General features: G+C 44.1%; 2 protein-coding genes and 2 long non-coding RNA genes across 11 annotated transcripts in view; 1 reads left to right on the top strand and 3 right to left on the bottom strand.

The window, feature by feature from the left end:
- AOAH (acyloxyacyl hydrolase) overlaps nucleotides 1-541 on the bottom strand; it is a 120,410-nt gene extending 119,869 nt beyond the window's left edge. Inside the window, exon 1 of the mRNA XM_081165173.1 lies at nucleotides 377-541. The gene's annotated coding sequence lies outside the window, so the exon portion shown is untranslated. The remainder of the gene's footprint in view (nucleotides 1-376) is intronic.
- Nucleotides 542-10,713: 10,172 nt separating this feature from the next.
- Nucleotides 10,714-13,112, bottom strand: LOC308570445. The gene is made up of 2 exons (XR_014001191.1): nucleotides 13,029-13,112; nucleotides 10,714-10,973 (listed from the first exon to the last, which is right to left on the bottom strand). It is a non-coding gene; the product is annotated as an uncharacterized lncRNA (long non-coding RNA).
- Nucleotides 13,107-15,053, top strand: LOC308570438. Its single transcript, XR_014001184.1, has 2 exons — nucleotides 13,107-13,220; nucleotides 13,695-15,053. It is a non-coding gene; the product is annotated as an uncharacterized lncRNA (long non-coding RNA).
- Nucleotides 14,160-21,342, bottom strand: part of ELMO1 (engulfment and cell motility 1) — a 330,457-nt gene continuing 323,274 nt past the window's right edge. For all 8 annotated transcript variants that reach the window (XM_081165141.1, XM_081165139.1, XM_081165140.1 and 5 more), the window contains 2 exons: nucleotides 19,651-19,728; nucleotides 14,160-15,359 (listed from right to left, as the gene is read on the bottom strand). In XM_081165141.1, the coding sequence (XP_081021267.1) occupies nucleotides 15,159-15,359; nucleotides 19,651-19,728 (279 nt within the window). In that variant the 3' untranslated portion in view covers nucleotides 14,160-15,158. The remainder of the gene's footprint in view (nucleotides 15,360-19,650; nucleotides 19,729-21,342) is intronic.

The raw sequence follows: 21,342 nt of genomic DNA, 5'->3' as shown, positions 1-21,342 counted from the left end.
ATCCGTTCCGGAGCCCCGTTCGGATCTTGAAGCAAACGCAACCCGCTTCTGCGCGTGCGCAGGTGGCAATTCACTGCTTCCGCGCATGTGCATGACGTCATTTTGAGGGTCTGCGCATGCACGAGCGGCGAAACCCGGAAGTAACACACTCCATTACTTTCGGGTCGCCGCGGAGCGCAACCCGAAAATATTCATCCAGAAGCATATTTAACACGAGGTATGACTGTACTTTGATAAAATACATATTTTGTTATGTGCAAATGGCTTTAGATACCTATTAGGCCCATAAATTACCACATAGCAGATATTCAACACAAAAAACAGCAGCAATTTGTTGTTGACAAAGGACAGCTGGACATATAAAGGGCCCCATTACCTTCAGTATCTTAGGGCCTCATCAAACCTAAATTCAGCCCTATCTGCTGCCAGGGAAAGGGCAGATTCTTCTTGCCAGAGGTCCAAACTGGCCTCTTGCAAAGGACTTTCTCCCGGCCGCCTTCCTTCCATTGCGTCATCTGTTTCAGCTCCCTCTGTGATCCTTCTTCCTCCTTGGAAGCGAGTCCAGGGGTTGCAGGTTACCCACCTGAGATAATATATTGAAAATGAGACTATTGGCCCATAGAGAATTAGGGTCTCTGCATACTAGCAATCTGAGGGTTGAGGTTTGTATTCATTATTAATTATTATTATTATTAATAATAATACCCTGCCCATCTGGCTAGGTTGCCCCAGCCACTCTGGGCAGCTTCCAACACAAATGACAATAATGATAATAATAAAACAGCAAACATTAATAGTAACAATATGACCCAATATAAAAACAAATGATAACTTTTAAATAAACAACTTCTATCAAATAAAGCAATACAGTGGTGCCTCGCAAGACGAAATTAATCCATTCTGCGAGTCTCTTCGTCTAGCGGTTTTTTCGTCTTGCGAAGCAACCCTATTAGCGGATTAGCGCTATTAGCAGTTTAGCGGCTATTAAAGGCTTAGCGGCTTAGCGGCTAAAAGGCTATTAGCTGCTTAGCGGCTTAGCAAAAGGGGGGGGAGCGAAAAAAATTGCAAGACTCGCAAGACGTTTTCGTCTTGCGAAGCAAGCCCATAGGGAAATTCGTCTTGCGAAGCGCATCGAAAAACAGAAAACCCTTTCGTCTAGCGGGTTTTTCGTCTTGCGAGGCATTCATCTTGCGGGGCACCACTGTATTGAATAATCCATTAGAATCCAATAGTTAAACAGTAAAATTAAACATCAGCAAATAATAATTCAACAGTTTACACTTATCAATGACGAAGAATTACTAATCTGCAAACAATAAAAATAACAGCAAATCACAATGCATAAAGTACCACAAAACATACAAAACCAAGTAAAGGGATCAAACTGAGAAACAAGCTTATAATTTTTTTTAAAATATCCCTGAACTCCTCTCTCCCCTGCTGATTCTGCTGTTTTCAAAGGCTCCCAGGGCTGGGGCAAGGCAGAAAGTCTCTTTCCCCTCCCAACACTGAAGATTGTAGGAAGCTAAGAAACACCTGGAAACAACATAAGCCAAGCAAGTCTTAGTTTAAATAAAAGGTTATTTCCTTGTGTTTGTAAGCAGGAAACATTTGCCATAAATGCACAGACAGAGATATATCATAATAGCTCAGGAAAACATTTTGAGCTTACCACTGTGATGAAAAATTCATTATTCATGCACTGACACTAGTCTGTTTCTTTAATCCTAGACACAGCAGTTACTTCTGATGACTGGAGGACATAAATACAAAGTCCCTGGTGATTAAAGAAATCTGTAACTTTTATCCAAAATTCATCATCTCTTGTTTACAGAATACGGCTTTATTTTTGGCTCTAGTGTTCCAAAACACTCCACAATCCATCTCTACTCACAGCACATTTATGAGGCCCAGAACTCTGCCAATGCCTTTCTTCTGTCTAAGGAACCAAATGGATTGCAGATTCCCTGGCCTACGGCTTATCAGTGGGGGGCGAAGAGGTTTAATTGCTATGGAAGAAGCACGAGAGAGGAAACATTGAATCAGCAGCTATTTTTAAAGAAAATATATTCCACACTTCCATCGCAGAAGCCAATTCCTTGACAAAGAGTTAGATAGCTGAGAAAGGGCTTCAGAGAGAAAACGAGATCACCATCCCTGGAAGGGATTGGAGGGTCACAGACACCCCTGTTCTATATCCAGATCTAGATAGCAAGTCTGGCCACTGGGGGTGGCAAAAAGCCAATAAAAGGAAGACTTGTGATTCTTCTGAGCATCTGCAGTGACTTTCTTGCACCACTATAATCATGTGGTAAGAGGAGCAATGGCACACCCACAACAGACATTTAATGTGCATCTAAAGCACACTGTTTGCCCCCAAAGAATCTTGGGAACCGTACTATGTTAATGGCGCAAAAAACCTGGCTAGACCCCCTGTAGCTACGGCTCCGCCTTATGACATTTGAAGATGCCTTACATGTCTCCTCTCAGTCTCCTCTTTTAATAATAATAAATAATAATTTATTTATTTATACCCCGCCCTTCCCGGTTCAGAAAACCGGGCTCAGGGCAGCTAACAACAAATTTAAAACAATTGATGCAACAAAAACCAGCATGAAATACAGTATAAAATGTGAATGACAATAAATTCAGAATTCAAAAATCAATTTAGGGGAAAATCCATCCAATAAACATTAGATGATCACCAGGGCTTGCTGGCTAAATTAGTCCTATTTGGGCCAGCGAGGAGACCAGGGGAGAATTAGCTGTGGGATCCCAGAGTGGGTGATCTTCATAAAAAGGGAAGAGGGAGGGAAGGAAGGGGAATAAAAGATCAGGCTAAGTTCAAATTGAAAGCCAGGTGGAATAGCTCCGTCTTACAGGCCCCGCAGAAGGAAGTTAAATCCTGAAGGGCCCTGGTCTCATGGGACAGAGCATTCCACCAGGTCGGAGCCATCACTGAGAAGGCCCTGACCCTGGTGGAGGATAATCTGACTTCCTTAGGGCCCGGGACCTCTAAACTATGATTATTCATGGACCTTACAGGCTAAACATCCCCAACTCCCTTGATCTAATCTACTGAGGAAAGCCCACAGGTTTATTTACAATCGGTTTACAATATGCCATACAGATTATGGCCTTTCTGCATCTTTATCATTTTGATATACTCTGGTCACAATACAGACCCATTATTTCAGACAAGGTCCTCAGTTCTTCCTCTCTCCTTCCCAATCAGCACTCACGCAGAGCTACTAAATTAGCAGTTAAATGCATTTTTGATTTTTTTTTCCTGTGTAAGAAGACAAGGATTCTTATCCTTTTAAAGCTGCTCGCAACTTCAGTTTAAGGCACTTGTGACATACCGCAGAACCACATCTGCACAACATAAATCTTCCCCGCTGAGTTGTTTTTTTAGCAGAGTGCGCCATGACACGTCTGCTTTGGGGGGAAAGGAATCTGAAGGCACAACTCAGATTCAGAGTGACACGTTCTTGTATTAGGAGATAAAAACAGCACAGGATTTTTAATAAAAAAAAATCCTCATGTTATTTAACTCTAATCTAGTTAATAGTTGGTTCTTCCTCCTGGGTTTGGCGTTAGAGCATTTAATTAAAAGGACGGGGTGCTCTTCCTCCCTCCCCCCCTTTGTGGATTTTTACCAGAGTGGAGCTACAACAAGATTGATATAGATGACAGGTGAGCCAACATGTTGGCTGACTCCCAATCCCCACCAACACGCAAAAACACAAAAGGACTGTAGAGGATCTTGCGCTAGACTTGAACAAGGGAAGGTTCAGCAAAGCGTGTTCTCCCCAAAATGAGAGCACGGGTTGCGGTGGGGGCCGCCGGGCCAGCCCTCTGTTGCCAGGCGGATTAATGGTTAGTGCCTGGCGTAATCATTGGCTGACCAGGTTGCTGGGGCAAATTGCATGTAGCAAATGGTGTGGGTGGGACCGTAGGCTTTAAATCATTATCATAGAATCATAGAATCATAGAGTTGGAATAGACCACAAGGGCCATCGAGTCCAACCCCCTGCCAAGCAGGAAACACCATCAGAGCACTCCTGACATATGGTTGTCAAGCCTCTGCTTAAAGACCTCCAAAGGAGGAGACTCCACCACACTCCTTGGCAGAAAATTCCACTGTCGAACAGCTCTTACTGTCAGGAAGTTCTTCCTAATGTTTAGGTGGAATCTTCTTTCTTGTAGTTTGGATCAATTGCTCCGTGTCCGCTTCTCTGGAGCAGCAGAAAACAACCTTTCTCCCTCCTCTATGTGACATCCTTTTATATATTTGAACATGGCTATCATATCACCCCTTGATATTATTGGGGCTCACTGCTTCTGCTTTCTCTTTCGCAGTGAGCATCAGATCGCCCGCCCGCCCTGTGTTCCGGTTGACCTTGCTTTGCCTGTCATGGGGTCGTCTGCCTTGGGGCAGGGGCCTAGTAGGAATTTTGCCATTTGGCCGATTGGCTGGTGCCATCTGGTTTTTGCCTACTACTTAGCAATTCGTCACAACTTGTAAGGCTGCGGTTAGGCATTGGTTATAAAAATTGGTGGTGGAGGGGTCAGGATAGGCTGTGCCTGCCCCTCCAATGGTGCTGGAAGGGAATTCCGTTAAAGGAATCCTGGGGCTTGCCACGATTTCGTCCAATCCCTGAAATGGGACCAGGGCCGGCAAGCCTTGAGGAGCTGGTTGTGTGAGCGGTGAGGGACTGTCGCTCAGCTCAACTGATCCCCAACATTGTTTTCCTTCACTGGCTTCCTAGGAAGTTCGGAATGTCAGTTCTGTCCCAGGCAGGGGGACAGATAGTCATAACCAATGTCTAAGCAACCACTCACAGATTTTGTATTTTAATAAAGTTGTGGCCAAAATAGTGCCAAAAACCTTCAACTAAAATTACGTGTGATTTGTGAATTATTTTGAGGGGTGACTTGGGGACCTCCACACACGCAATGGATCTTGTATGCTGTAGGTTCCATGTTCAGTCCATGGCAACGTGCGAGCCAAGGATTTCATATAGGAGGGCCAGGCCTATTGAGGGCTACTCACAGCCCAATAGTCTTCCACAGATTTCTCCAGCTTGGTTCCTGCTAGATGCTGGTGAAGGAAACCCAGTTACACAGCATGAGGACAGTGTCCCTCCTGGCCAGCCCAAGAAGACAATTGGTTGAAAGGGAACAACACGGGCCCCCAAACCCAACCGCTCATCCTGGAAATTATTGGCAGAAATCAGCAGCCTGCCTCTTACATTCTGATCTTCAGTGAACCACACACAGCTCATCCGTCACCCACATCTTATGCTCCATCCTAAGAAGGGGCTAAAGTGAAAGAGGAGGAGGAGGAAGTCTTGACCCATCGGTGCTTCATCATCTGCAAGCTGCAGCAAGAATCTTCGGAAGTTGGTTGCTCCAAGCTGGTGGAATATTCCCACACTGGCAGGCAAGGCAAGGCAAGGCAAGGGAAAAAGCCAGGTGGAACAACTTCCAAAGAGATATTCCGGAGAGGGCAGATCTCCAAAAGTTGCAGACCTAACCCAAGGACAGATGTTTGTGGACATTTTGGCCAAAGCCCCCAAAGACTCCAGTTGTTATTTAAAGGATGTTCCACTTGGTATTACATTTTCTGTTATGGACAGACAATCATTAACAACAACAAAAACACCTGATTGGTTCTGACAAAGGAGAGCCAGAGGCCTGCTAAAATAGATGCGAAAAACAAGACCTGGATGATGAGAGTTTGGTTTGAGTTGGAGAATGAAGAGTGGAGGGATCTCCCTATGGGGAGAGCTGAAGACCTATGGATTACAAATTTGATCAAGGTGAAAGTTGGAGCCTTTGGGACATTTGGGACATTTGGACTTAAAAGCAACAAGAAACAAGATTTGGGCTCCACTTTTGAACATGGAGGTCTGGTTGGAAGAAACATAGACCCTTTTGGGACAGAGCTTCTCCGAGACTTGAGGTCTAATATAAAGGACTACCAAAAAAACCGGCAGAGGGGGACTGAGAGAGATTTGAGGGCCTCGGACGTGAGATCTCCAGGCTGATAGTTGATGGACTGATGGACATTCTTTGGGGATCAAAACCGGGAAAGGGGGGGGGGTGAGAGTTTTGGAATCCAAAGGGTGTATAATTATATGTTGTCTTTCTGTTATTGTGTTTTGTAATTAACATAAAAATTGGGAAATTCGTGGAAGGGAATTTGGGTCGACCTTAGAAAAGGGTGTAAAGAATGAGTATTGTTGTTTAAATTGAGGTCTATAAGTTAAAATTGGTTAATTAAGATGAATTAAGTATAATAATAATAAGGTTAAAGCTGGGGACAAGAACTTGCTGAGCTAACTATTGGAATTGGAATACAAGAAGGGGAGGTGTGGGGAAGTCAGGGAAAGATGTTAAGAAAATAAGGATTTGAAACTATACTTGTTATTTGTGTTGTGTTTGTTTGTGTTTTTGTGTTTGTTTAAAATTTGTGAAATTTTCATAAAAATGTATTAAAAAAAACCACACCTGATTGGTTCTAGACCTTACCTCTTGCATTCACCACAGCCAAGATAGATTGTGTGTAAAAAGTGTGAAATTCAGCCTTAGGGTGTTGTTGTTGTTGTTTTTTAAAAAAACTTGGTTTAGAGTCTTACGGTATTGCTGTTCCAATGGACAAATGGAAGCTGCGTGTCTTCCTACTGCCTTGCTTTGTTATTGTCAAAGGGATAAATGAAGCAATTTGTTACAAGTCGGTTCTGAAAGGCATCACCCCCTGCTGTACAGTGAATCGCCAACAGCTACACAGTTTGCTTTCTCTTCAGCACCATGTGGTGGTTCAGGGGGTTCAGCTGTGCGAAGACTGCAGATAGCCAAGTCAACAACCTCTAGCTGCAAGTCATAGGCCTCCCTGCACCAAATTACTTTTGCGGACACCCATGCGCACGTGCTTGGAAATATGCATCTTGCGCTGAAGAGAAAAGGCCAAGCAGAGGTTGGATGGTCGCCTGTCATGGGTGCTTTAGCTGAGATTCCCGGGTTGGACTAGATGACTCTAGGGGTCCCTTCCAACTCCACAATTCTATGATTCAAAATGTAGCCATGAGACTCCACTACAAGCGTAGTTTAGAATGGGGGGGGGGATCCGCTCAGATAACTTACCTCAGGATGAAGCTCCTGAGTACATCTCAAATGTGCTGAACAATAGATTTTCTAACGGTAAAACCTCTGTTTTATGCGCATGTGACAACAAATCAATAGAATCCCTTCATCATATCTTGTTTAATTGTCCTTTATATATTGTTCCCCGATCAAGGATTCTGAGTTCAATCATTTTGGAAACTGTTGCTAAACCACCTGAATTACATCTAGCCTATCTACTCCAGGACATTGACTCTTATAGAACATTACAGGTTGCCAGATTCCTGAATTCTGTTCTCTCATATAAAAGACTTCATGGAATGCTGCATGACTATTAAAATCTAGTAAACTCAATCCACCATCTTTATATTCAAGGCCACAATATGGTACATCTAGAGACTGTATGTAATGTGAAGGAGATTACGCGTTGAAATATTTTAGTTGATATTTTAGAATGCAAAATGCTATTTTATTTATTGGTTGGTTTTACCGCGTGGGCTTATAGCCGAATAAAGTATTATCTATCTATCTATCTAAGCTCCTGAGTACAGTAATTCCCCCTCAAATGTGGAGTCTATTGGGATTGGAGACGAATATTTAGAGTTTATTGCCTCTCCTGCTGTCCTGCACACATTATTCACCACTTCTGTTTCCCCACAAGGTCCCCTCCACAGGCACCAGCCACAGAACGAGCATTTCTTGCAGTGTCAGAAATGAATTGAGGAAGGGGCTTTGTGCCCTGTAAACGTGAGGCTTCATTTCTGCGATGGAGCGAAACAACCTGGGCAGGGACAAGGCGTTTCCTGACTCATTCCTTCCAGTGGACTTCTGAAAGGCACAGCGCTTTCCTTTTCTCCAGCAGAAGTAGGTCAGGAAAGAAGCCTTCTCTCTCGCTGCCTTTCAGAGAGCTCAGCGCCTGCCTGGGCAGAACCAGGCAGAGACTCCGAGGGCGACTTAATTGCCTCAGGCAGGAAAAACACTTTGGAGGAAAGCCAGCCGAGCATGAAGGGAGGCTGCCCGGGGGGGGGGGGAGGCCTTGTTCCCGGGGTGCCAGGGGGCCTGGACAGGTCCCTACGGGGGGAGATAAGGCAGGTCAAGGGTGGGGAACAAGAGCCACATTGGCCACGAGCTCGGTCAATTTCCTTTTAAATGAATGCTTCATTAGCTGAAGGGGTCATCCCCACCCACCCCGTCGCTGCTGCTGTCCTGATTTAAAACATCTTTACTTGCAATTTCCACATAATATCCTTTTCTTTATAAGCCCGTATGGTGGGGTGGGCGGGAGAAGCCGCCTGGCCTCATTGCCTTTTGTAAGGGCGTGTCAGAAAGTGGGTTTTACAGATGATATTATTATTATTATTATTATTATTATTATTATTATTATTATTATTATTATTTTATTGTAGGGCTCTTCACCTGAGGAGCTCAGGGGGCTTCATAATATGGAAACACAAAAATACACACAACACACCAGCCCCAGTTTAAAAGGCTATAGCCAAAGGATTTAATGAAGGCAGTTGTTCCCAATTAGCTAATTACTGAGGACCCCCTCTTTTTCAAAACCAAGCCGTGGACCCCCTACTTCTGAAAATTTGGATAACTCTCTGGTAGTTACCTCTGCAAAGCAATATTTTTTGGGGGGAAAGTGGGGTAGTCCCTAATAAGCAAAGGATTTTAGTTACAGTGGTACCTCGGTATCATGCAGAAATGGCAAAAATTTAGTTGGAGGGGAGGCAAGGGATGGGGCCGCGGAGCCTCATGGATACCCAGGACCCCTAAGTTGGAACCGCTGCTTTAAAGGATCCCCTAATTCTTGCACTGATGTACCAACCTGCCTGCACATGAAGATCAGTTGTGGAGGCTTTTCTCACTTGCCCACACCAAGTTTACTTAAATTGGAGAGCATGAAGAAAAGGGCTTTCTCAGTGGTAGCTCCATGAAATCAAAAGTCACTACAAGGTGGGCCTCCATCAAGGTGGTATACTTCAGGTCTTTGAAAAAGGTCTTGAAGACTCAGTTATCCCTGAATGAATCCTTTTGTGCTGCTGTTGAGGGAAGGAACGTCATGAATCCCTAGGGCGCTCTGGAGAAGGGTCAAAGCTCGGCACTGCTTTCATCCGGCAGGAAGTGCCAGGAAGCAGGGAATGGTAGGGCAGTGTTGGAGAGTAGCACTGTATGGGCTTTGAGCGCTGCCCTATGTCCCAAAGAGGTTTAAAGACTCTCTCAAGGCAAATCTTTAAAAAAAAGTAGTATAAACACCGATAACTGGGAAACACTGGCCTACGAGTGCTCCAAATGGAGAACAAAGGTGTCATGAGTTTTGAAGATGCTCAAATTGAGGGTGAAAGGGAGAAACGTGCTAAGAGGAAGGCATGCTTGGCAAACCCTCACCGTGATCAACTCCCGCCTGGAAAGCTACCTTATGTCCCCACTGTGGAAGGATGTGTGGATCCAGAATTGGCCTCCACAGTCACCTACGGACTCACTGTTAAAACCATGTTCGTGGAAGACAAAATTACTCGGCTACGATTGATCGCCAAAGAAGATGTCCCAAAGAGAGCTTGCTGTCTGCTCACCAGCACAGAAGAGTGAGTCACGGGCCAGTCTGGTTAGATTAGGCATGTGGGATTGTGGGCGTCCTCTCTTCTGCCTCGGGCAGCAAAATGCCCTGGACTGGCCCCGGGATTTTTAAATTGTTAAATTATTCGACTGAAAATGGTGAAAGAAGAATACTTGTGTGCAATCTCTACGCATGTCTGGATTTAATGAGAAGAGGGATCTTATGCATTTATTCCACGGGTGAGAGGAAAACACAAGCAGCTCTTGCTTGATTCTTGCACATGTGTGTGCATGCAGGGTGTGTGATCTATGATCCCCTCCCATGCTTTGCATAAAGCCCCAATTACATACAAAGAACCTGAAAATTAATTGTGGAACTGTGATATGGGGTTCCGGGTACCATGAAAAAGCATCTGAGTGGCTTCCCTACCAATCCTTTCTCCTTTTTGTCTGGATCCTGACAGCGCTGTGGCTTTCCAGCAACGATGCACATACAGAACTTCTGGCATTTTCAGGGCTTTTTAGCACATCGTAATCTCATGAAAGGTTTTTCTAGCTTCCCCAACAGCCTGTGCTAGCCCAGCCAGGTTGAAGGCCTGTGGGGTGCTAAGCATAGCCTGAAGGAGACTGAATTTCAATTAGAATCGTATAGAAGCAGGTAGCTAGACTACTATCTGTCCTGCCTTAGACAGACTCATGTGGTTTGGTTTTCAGTCCAGCCTCTTTCTTACCTGCATCTAGGTATTTGTAGCTTATTGGTCTCCGACTTTATGGCCTTATGGTACTGCTTCTAGGATGGCATGCAGGCATGGAGCCTCATGACCTTCTCAGTTGTGAGAGTGACTGCTGGGCTTGCTTGTGAAATGTTCCCTTTTTTGCAGAAAACTTTGTGCATGGCGTCACCTACCTGGAACTGTTTACTGCCATGGTCAAGATAAACACATCACAGAGGGTTTAAAGCAGTAGAGTATTCTATTGTTTAGTTCCTGGTATTCCCTAGAGATAATATAACCACGAACAATAAGCTGTAGTGCCAATTCTATATATAAATCTTTGTTCCTAGTGCAATATCACACATAACACAACCTGATTGCTCATCAGGTAAAGTACGGGAACAGAGAAGCCTTCAGTCCCCTCTCTCAGTAGGCAGGTGACATGCCACAGAAAACATTCAATTTCGTGATGTGGTAGTCACTTAATATCCAGAAATCTGCCATGAATCATTCATTTCCATTCATTGTGCTCTTCCACATCTGTTTGATCATTCTGTAGGGCATACCAATCACCTCCAAGGGAGAAAAAAATGTATTAGCTGCATTAAAATTTCAGAATGCAATTCCGTATTCGTTTGCTAGAACGATTCCTTTTCATCTCAGCAACCGAATCCGGCCCGTGGAAGCTTTTAGAAGCAAAATGCATCTTAGCTCACCTCTCCCCATGTATGCTAAAAGAAGTCTGTATGTCAAAAGATTAAATCTGGTACAATCTGACACTGTGGCAAAACCAAAGCCCAGCTCTCTGTCCTCTTAAAACACAAGACAACACACATAGCCTGACCACATGCAAGGAGCACAGAAGAGAATCTCTGCACACTGACATTCGCTTGGCAACGGTTGGTGATAAGTGTTGTCATCTCACACACATGCTGAACCTGGTACACTAACACCTAAGAACTGCTAAAGCTAGGGGGCCACTAGGGGCGCATCGGAAGATGGCTGACAATAACATCTCTCCGACCCACAGGGGGTAATTAGGAGGCTGTGATGGGAGTAAATAGCCTCCCTACCCCACCAAGATTGTGGGGGGGGGCTGCCCTTGCCTGCTGTGCCCTATACCACCCCCGAATTTGTGGGGATGGGAGCACTAGGCAAAATGCCCTCCTGTGGATCTCGGTGCTCCTGGACGCTGTCTCTGATCTGCGCCGCTACCTGCAAGAACTTCAAAAGGAAGAATTAGGAAGAAGCGAATGCACATATTTCAAGGAAGGAGGGGGAGTAAAGACTGCTAACTGAAGAGTTCTCTGATAAACAAGACGAGTCAGAGGAACAAGAATCAATCATGAGAAGATATGCCAAGACTCGGTATGGCAAAGGGACTGGATGGGGGAGGGGGAAAAAACTTTCCTTTCTTTCCTCTATGTGATTAAACAAGAATCCCCCCCCTCACAAGTCAGAAATGCCATTTTAATGACTTAAGCTGTGGATTTACGACTGTGTGGAGATAAATTTTCTAACCAAAGCACGTTTTAAGAAGAGCGTGGAAGGTTTAAGAGCTCTGGAATGACGCAGTTAAAAATACCGTCACCATATTGGCAAGCTCTGTCGGAGGACTTGAGTCTGGGAGGAGGAAAAGAGCTGTTTTTATATTGTGGGTGAGACTCCTCAGTGGGACTTAAGAACGACAGATCTTGAGATTAATGATGGAAAGAGCGATGTTATTTATGAAAGTGATGATATATGGAAACCATCTCGATATGAGGATTGGACGAACGGAAAAATCCACACAGGATATAATTGGTGTTTTTCTGCTTAAGGAGATTATCAGAAGAGATCTTAAATAAAAAATAAAAAATATACGAACAAGATGAGATGTGGAAACAGCACGATAAGACTGGATAGAATTATGAACTTTATTTGGACTGATTTGGATATGAATGCAGTAGCAAGAAGATGATCGGAATCCCCCTTCGGATCTTGAAATATGGGTCCCCTCAGCAAAAATTTAAAATTCGGCTTTGTAATTCGGAATTTATGTGATGTGATTTGATTGGTCGGTTAATAATTTTTTTTAAAAAAAAGAACTGCTAAACTGCTAAACCCAGATAACTTACACCAGGCTTTGATGCTCATTTTTATCAAGATGTGCCTATTCAAGTATGAATAAAATATAATGCTTTGAAAGTTAAAAATGGACTGTACACCAGGGAGGTGTTACTGCTTTCTAGTTTTCTGAACATACAGGTGCATGTATTTACGCAGCAATCTATTTCCTTTTTAAAAAAGGTATTGAGGTTCGGGAATGTGTGGGTTTTATTCAAAAAAAATTCTCCTGTTTTTCTTAACACACACACACACGCACACGCACACACACACACCTCACAACAGCTTACAATACAATCAGTAGAATCATTGAGCAAACAACAGTACAGAACAAAACTGATAAAACAAAAGGCAGCAACATAATGTACCAGGCAATAATACTAAAATAATACATTGGCTCAAAAAAGGGGAAACCAAAGTAACACAGAACAGACCCAACAGGGAGTTGTTGGATGCCATGGAAATGGAATTATATTCAGCAAAATCCCCTTTAGGATATTCCCAGGCCATTTCTCAACTCACCTTTATGCTTGGGCATAGCTGAATGACTCCTTTTCTTAGGTGACAATGAGAGCCTTTCCCCAAGTCTTATTGCTGTGTGTTCATCCTCCCTTCCCAGCATGCTGCCGTTTCAATGAAACTCCCCAACCCTGCGCAACAATTGGGCTTTTAAGAAAGCCTCCTACTGGTGACAATGGGAGCTTCCTATTGGAAGTTACAAGAACTACCCACCTTGGAAGAATGGCAGATGAAGGTGATAGACTATATGGGACTGGCAGAGATGACTGGCAGAATCCGAGACCAGGGAAGAGAGACAGCGGAAGAAGACTGGAAGAAGTTTAAGGACTATCTTAGGAAACATTGTAAAATTATTGAATGTTAGAATGATGTGGGTTTAGAAATTATGTGGTTTCTAGCTGTAATGATTAAGTAAAAAGAAAAGAAAGTCTAAAAATGTAAATGGATAACAAGGGAGAGGATTTGCTGAATTAATAATTGGAAATTGGAATACAGAAAGGGGAGGTATGAGGAAGTCGGGGAAGTAAGTTACAAAAAAATAAGGGATTGAAATTATACTTGTTTTTGTTTCTTTGTTTGTTTGTATTATTGTCTTGTTTGTTATTATATAATTTGTGAAACTTCAATAAAAATCTTAAAAAGAAAGACAATGGGAGCTTCCTCCCAAAGCCTAACTGTGCCAATGGGGGAAGACAGAAGGTAGTGGCAGAAACAGAAATGGAGTGACTCAGGGGTACCCTTCCCCAAGAAATCACTATTGAAGGAATGCTGCCTTTTCACATTAAAAAAGGGTTCCTCAGCCTTGGTTTACTTTCATACATTGTCTATAGCTATAGACCTGCTAGCACCACACGGGGCATCTGGATTGCTTGGCTGGATTACGTAGGTTCCTCTGTGTGGGGCTGGCAGCTGCATGGTCCAGTTTTGAGGTCGGGATGTCCTGATGGTCCCTTTCCAGCTCAATTATTCTACAGCTAACAGTCGTAGAGACTATAGCTATTTCTTTCAAGCCAGTTGTAACAGCAGAATGCTTTTCTCCCAACTCACACTTGTCCTGCCTTCCACCCATAAGGAGCAGAATAGTCAGAAATGAGAATGTACAAGAATCTTAGAATAAAGACAGAATTCCAAGAATCAGCAGAAGTCCAATTTTATTCAACAGCAATTCTGATGGGAATGTTGGTTCATATTTCATCTCCAAGGGCAAATGTTCCAGGTACCAAACGGAAATGAACACACAGGTAATTTTTGAAAAAGTACACACAATACTATTTTGTTCTTAGTTAAATATATATTTGGCAAAAACAATTGTTCTGATGTTTTGTACAAAACCAAATCCCTTGGAAATCACATGTCTATACGGAAACCTGAATACATAGCACTTTTCAGCATCTATGGTGTCTGCCGCATTTGCACACAAAATAACCACAATCCCGCTCTGGACAACCTTTTTGTGATATATAAGTACACAATAGGGACACAAAACAGCAAGTGGCTTCATTGAAAGTGTGGAAATCACGTGAGGGAGATATTGGGTTAGAAATGTTTCCAGCAAAGACCTGTAGACTCATCGTCTTAAGAAACAGTTACGGGATGTAGCACAAATGGGGAGGGTGCTGGTGTTAAGGGACATGACAAATGGTGTAGAAGCTGAAAGCAGTGAATCATCTTCGTTTTCATTTTTGGTCAGCTCTTTAGCCGACTCCATGAAAAGAGACCTCTTGCCGTCCTCCACTTGCAGAAGACTTTCCTCTTCTCTGCTTCCAGTTAAAGCACCTGCAATGCTGGCCGTAGTCTGGGCGTTGTGCGTTTTGTCCTTTTGTTTGGAATGTGTATCCCAGCATTTCAGAAAACAAGGAAGTTCCTCTTGGTTCGCCTTTCAGGTTGGAATGTTCACCAGATCTTGCCCAGTGGCGAGGAGAAGTTAATGCAAAGCAGTGTTTTTCATTAGCAGCGGGGAGGACGGTGCCAAAGGGAAGGGTAGAAAGCAAGAGGAAATAAATGTTTTGCATCCCCCCCCAAAAAAAATGAAGTCCAATGTGCATATATTGTTCTCTTCTTTAGAAAAACCAAACAACTCTCCAGTTATAGCACTTCCAGTTTAGATTGCAAGTCTCAGCAGTGTGAGTAGCTTTAGTTACAGTCATATACAAAGTCATAGTTGCTGGGTTCCTTTGGAATGGGAGGGGGAGCATCTGGGATCTGTATGTTTTCCAGATCCAGGAGGCGAAGTTTTATCTCCATACTGAGCAGAGTGTCCAAGTCATTACGCGTCAGTTCACTCATCATATCCTTTCCAAGAAGGGCATTTAGGCCATCTGTCCACACACAGTACTAGAAGGGAAGGGGGGAGAAAGGGAAGGAAGAGCTGCGTTATTCTGCCTTGCATAAGTGCATCAGTCTGCAAAAGCATGCCATATTCATTGCAGTCAGAATGTATAAATAAAGAGCAGAAGCTCTGTGTTGCAAACATTTTGGCAGTCTGGGCCTAGAAGAGAAAGGATGATGACGACGACGACAATGAGGATGCTAATTATTATTAATTACTTATACCATTGCCATCTGACTGGGTTGTCCCAGCCCCTCTGGGTAGCTTCCAACATAATAAAAAACACAGCAAAACATAAAACATAAAAAAACTTCCCAACACAAGGCTGCCTTCAGGTGTTTTCAGAAAGTTGTGTAGTTCTTTACCTCCTTGACATCTGATGGGAGGGCGTTCCACAGGGAAGGCGCCACTACCGAGAAGGCCCTCTGTCTGGTTTCCTGTAACTTCACTTCTTGCAGTGAGGGAACTGCCAGAAGGCCCTCGGCGCTGGACCTCCGTGTCTGAGACTTTCAGGTATACAGGGCCACAACCTTTTTGGGTTTTGAAGTTCCTGACCAACTGAATTGTGCTTGGAAACATACTGGGAGCCAATGTAGATCTTTTAGGGCCAGTGTTATAGGGTCCTGGCAGCCACTCCCAGACATTAGTCTGGCAGCTACATTCTGGATTGGTTGTAGTTTCTGAGTTGCCTTCAAAGGTAGTGCCACATAGAGCGCATTGCAGTAGTCCAAGCATGTCCCACTCTGTCGAAACAGTGCGCAGGCAAGGTCTTGGCTGGGGTACCAGATACAGCTGGAAGACAGCTGCCCTGGACATAGAATAGACCTGTGCCTCCATGGACAGTAGTGAGTCCAAAATGACTCCCAGGCTGCGCACCTGGTCCTTTAGGGGCACAGTTATCTCATTCAGGACCAGGGACCACCCCCTGCCCCCCCCAAACAGTACTTCTGTCGTGTCAGGATTCAGCCTCAATCCATTAGGCACAATCCATCCTCCAACCATCTCCAGACACTAACACAAGGACATTCACCTCCCTCACTGGTTCCAATTTAAGAAAGAGCTGGGTATCATTGGCATATGGATGAACACCCAGCCCAAACCCCCTGATGATCTCTCCCAGTGGCTTCATTTAGATGTTTAAAAGCATGGGGGAGAGGACAGAACCATGAGGCACCCCACAAGTGAGTGTCCAGGGGTCTCAACACTCATCCCTCAACACCACCTAAGATAAAAATACTATCTTAGGTTATTATGCAGCCAAGTTACTTTTCTCAGGGCAGCTTCAGATGTTACACCAAAGTAGGGAAGAAGGTAAAGGTGACTGGAGTACTGTGTCCAGTTCTGGGCACCACAATTAAAGAAGGACACTGACAAACTGGAACGTGTCCAGAGGAGGGCAACCAAAATGGTCAAAGGCCTGGAAACGATGCCTTATGAGGAACGGCTAAGGGAGCTGGGCATGTTTAGCCTGGAGAAGAGGAGGTTACGAGGTGATATGATAGCCATGTTCAAATATATAAAAGGATGTCACATAGAGGAGGGAGAAAGGTTGTTTTCTGCTGCTCCAGAGAAGCGGACACAGAGCAATGGATCCAAACTACAAGAAAGAAGATTCCACCTAAACATTAGGAAGAACTTCCTGACAGTAAGAGCTGTTTGACAGTGGAATTTGCTGCCAAGGAGTGTGGTGGAGTCTCCTTCTTTGGAGGTCTTTAAGCAGAGGCTTGACAACCATATGTCAGGAGTGCTCTGATGGTGTTTCCTGCTTGGCAGGGGGTTGGACTCGATGGCCCTTGTGGTCTCTTCCAACTCTATGATTCTATGATTCTATTCTATGATTCTATGACTTGTGTTTCTAGGGTAAATGTCTAAGACAGCACCTCACACATTTCAGCTGTGGCATAGATGCGTGTGAACTGTATTTCTATCTGGAGCTAATATATCATTCTCAGTTTGGGGGAAATGCGTCACTTGCCATCAAAGACATGACAGTGGAAGATCCACAACTGGGAAACGTCCAAAGTTCTCAATGGATCAGAACGACAGTGAAATAATTCTGGGGATGTTAAGTCACCTCCTGGGACTAACTTCTTGTAGGGAAGATACAAAAAACCCTCTGCATCCAGCCTCTGGCAGGGAAGACATGCTGTGGTCTAACCATCCCATGCTGGCCACTTCACTTTCTTTCTTTTGTGGAAGAATTGACTTGACATATATTATTATTATTATTATTATTATTATTATTATTATTATCCAGCGCCTCTTTTCTTATTGCAGAACTAGCTTTAGTTTTGGATTCACTTGTTCATCAAAATAAATCTGGGGCAACTAACCTAGGAGGGCTCATCATTTTAAGTAGAAGCCTGATATGCTATTTCATCAAAAAAAGAAAAAGAAAGAGAAAAAGGTAAGCACCGTTAAGTCCAGTCGCGACTTGAAACAAGGTAAACTGACCGTTAAGTCCAGTCGCGAACAACTCTGGGGTTGTGGCGCTCATCTTGCTTTACTGGCTGAGGGAGCTGGTGTTTGTCCGCAGACAGTTTTTCTGGGTCATGTGGCCAGCATGACTAAGCCGCTTCTGGCGAAACTAGAGCAGTGCACGGAAATACTGTTTACCTTCCCGCCGGAGTGGTACCTATTTATCTACTTGCACTTGGACATGCTTCCGAACTGCTAGGTTGGCAGGAGCAGGGACCGAGCAACAGGAGCTCACTCCGTCGCGGGGATTCAAACCGCCGACCTTCCGAGAGTCAAAACTGCATCAAAACTAGCGCACTATTTCTTCATTTGGGGGTGTGTGTATTTATCCATCCATATTATGAAAAATGATGGAAAATGTTGAACGCAAATGGAAAGTAGACGCAAAACCGTATAATTAGTAATACATGATACCAATATAAATTCTGTAGATTATGTCATTGGTTCTATTTTGGGAATTGTGAGGTCTTGCATTGCCCTGACTGTTTTAAGAATCAGAATTACGTCAGTGTTGCTGGACCTTTAAAAGCTACACTCTGGATGCTGGGTTCAGCTGTGAATACGAAACAAACATTTCCCCTCCTTTAAAAACAATAATGGAAAACTGCAGCATCACCCTGAAGCTGACAGTTCCAGATAAACACGGGCTAAACAACTGTTTTAAATCAGCAGCCGTCCTAGGGGATTTCATGAACAACCATCAAATCCTATTCCATCAGCCACTCAAATTTCTTACTAAAAACCGTTTATGCAACTGTGAACAAAAGTGCTTGAATGGAGCTGTCTAAAAATAAAGATTTCAATCATACTGGCCTGTGTCCTAGTTTACAAGTGGAAAATTAAATGAGCCATAGCAGTGTTTTTATCATATAAAGGATTCTCTTAGATTCCATGCCGAAAGATGAATTTTAAATTTAGCTGACCGTGTGTTACAAAATAAGGCTGAGCTTAAAAATAGCTAGAGCTCACAGTGTGCAGCGGCAGGCTGGGTGGGGGATGAAAAAATCGTTATATGAACAGGACGAGGGATGAAAGAGGACAAAGCCAAACAGAATGTGCTCTATACACATTATTTTAGAAGAAATCGTCCACACTGTAGTTAAAGAAGAGTTCTTGAAAGTCTTTGGCTGGGAGTCAAATAAAAAGAGGTGCTTTGGGTGAAGGATTGTGGACTCCACCTCAACAAAGAATAGCCCAATAGAGGAAGTCCTCTTTGATTTTGCCTCTGCACTTCCCTGAACGTGGCTTCCACTGTTATATTTACGTTTTCTAATAAGAGGGTCTCAAAAAGCGCTGTATCAAACAAAACAGCAGTTCAATCTTGACCAGGTGTGACACTGTTTCTTCTCTTTCTTCAGCTAAGTCTGGGACCAAACTGAGGAAGTAATAAATCAGGACACTCGGTGGCAGCCGAGATGGTAAGTGAGGCTGGACATGAGCAGAGCATCTTGGGGAGAGAAGGTGAGCCCTCAATCTCTTCGCCACCTGCCTTTAGGAAGGTAGATCGTGGCTGGTTTGAGCAAATCACGGTTTAGTGTGAATGCGCAGGCTGCCAGAGAGAAGCTCACAGCTGCTTTATGGACCTTTTTGGAACATTTTTGCTTGGAACAAGTTTGTCGTAGAACATACAAGGATTGGCTATAACCAAAGTACCCATGATCAGCTAAAGAGCATCTTGGAGATCTGTGGAAAAACCACAACATAGTCTTAGCTGGTTCTCCAGGAATTCTTGAAACTGTCCAGTGCTGACCAAAGTAATTCAACAAGGTAATCTCTCTTTTTCTTTTTAATACACAAATAGAATCACACACGATTTACCTCATGCTTGTCAGGAGCAATGAAATTTAGCTGTCCATTGGAATCGTACAAGATGGAGAATGCGAGCTCAAGCACCTCCTGAAAAGAGACAAAGAAATATTTACCGGAAAAGGGGCCTAATATGAGTTTAACAAGTTTCCTAGGCTTGGTTCACACACTGTGATAAGTCATAGTGTAACCAGTAATGGTTCTTTTAGGTGGACAGAGCAGCCTGCCTGGACAAGGCTGGGGTGGCACAGCGTGTCAGCGAGGTTCAACTCACCGGCAGAACCCATCAGGCGCTCTCCCCAGTGCACCCAGTGACCTCACCACCCTCCTTAAGTTGCCCTTCCCCAGTAAGCAGAAGCAACACTGGTGTAAAGGCGTCTGTCCCACTGCATGGTGAATTATTGAGCAGAGCACCATGTGAATGAGAAGAAGAAGCCTTGGGCTTGGGAGCACCTCACCCCCATCTGGCTGTGAGGAGGCAACTGGACGTACAGGTACCGTATTTTTCACTCTATTGGACGCAGTTTTTCCTCTCCAAAAATTGAGGGGAAATGTGTGTGCATCCTATAGAGCGAATGCAGGCTTGTGCCATAGCTGCGCGCAACCCCTCCGGCAAGGAGAGGCTGCACGGGGCTAAAGGGGAAGCCAAAACAGCGAGCTGCCTTGCCTGCTTCCATAGCTGCGCGCAACCCCTCGGGCAGGGAGAGATTGTGTGCAGCCTGTACGCTGCTCTTTGGAGCTGGGGGGGGGGAAATATTTTTTTCCTTGATTCCCCCCCCAAAAAAAACTGGGTGCGCCCTATGGTCCGGTGCGCCCTATGGTGCGAAAAATACGGTAACTCAAAACAGGTAACTGCTGTATCAAGCAGTTGGTCCCTTACCTTTCTCGCCCTGATCTGGCCACAGTGATCCATGCGATGGTTACCTCCAGGCTTGATTACTGTACAGTGGTACCTCTGGATATGAATGGGATCCATTCTGGAGCCCCGTTCGCATCCTGAAGTAAATGTAACACGCGACTGTGCGTGTCACGTTTCGCAGCTTCCGCGCATGCATGTGACGTCATTCTGAGCGTCTGCGCATGTGGCGAAACCCAGAAGTAACGCACTCCGTTACTTCTGGGTTAACTTGAACCTACTTCAACCCGAGGTATGACTGTAATCAAGGGCTGCCCTTAAAGCTGACTCAGAAACTCCAGTGTGTGCAGAATGCCGCGGCGAGGCTCCTTATGGAGTTCTTGTCGCAGGATCACATTAATCCAGTGTTTTACCAGCTGCACTGGCTCCCAGTGGAGTACAGGGTCAGGTTTACGGTGCTGGTTTTGACCTTTAAAGCCCCACCTATGTTTTCAATTGCTTCTATTTTATATATAATCTGCCTTGAATCCCTGTCAGGGAAAAAGGCAGGATAGAATTATTATTATTATTATTATTATTATTATTATTATTATTATTATTAGAACCTGTAGTCAAGATTCCCTTGGACATCTTTGATTTAAAGGCTTATTAAAGCAATACCAGGGTTGCTTTTTGTTCTGTGGGTTGTATTGTTTTGTTTTTTTGCACACAACGTATTCAGATAATACAAGAAAATAACGAAAATGACATTTACAGTGGGACCACTTAGAATTAAAGCCAATTTCGAAGACCGGCAGACAGAAAAACGAGTGAATTAGATTGTGTCCCATCAAGCTATTCCAGATAGC

The sequence above is a fragment of the Podarcis bocagei genome (genome assembly GCF_964188305.1).
Source record: "Podarcis bocagei genome assembly, chromosome: 12".
In the NCBI taxonomy this organism is placed as follows: Eukaryota; Metazoa; Chordata; class Lepidosauria; order Squamata; family Lacertidae; genus Podarcis; species Podarcis bocagei.
This window is presented reverse-complemented; position numbering and strand designations above follow the sequence as displayed.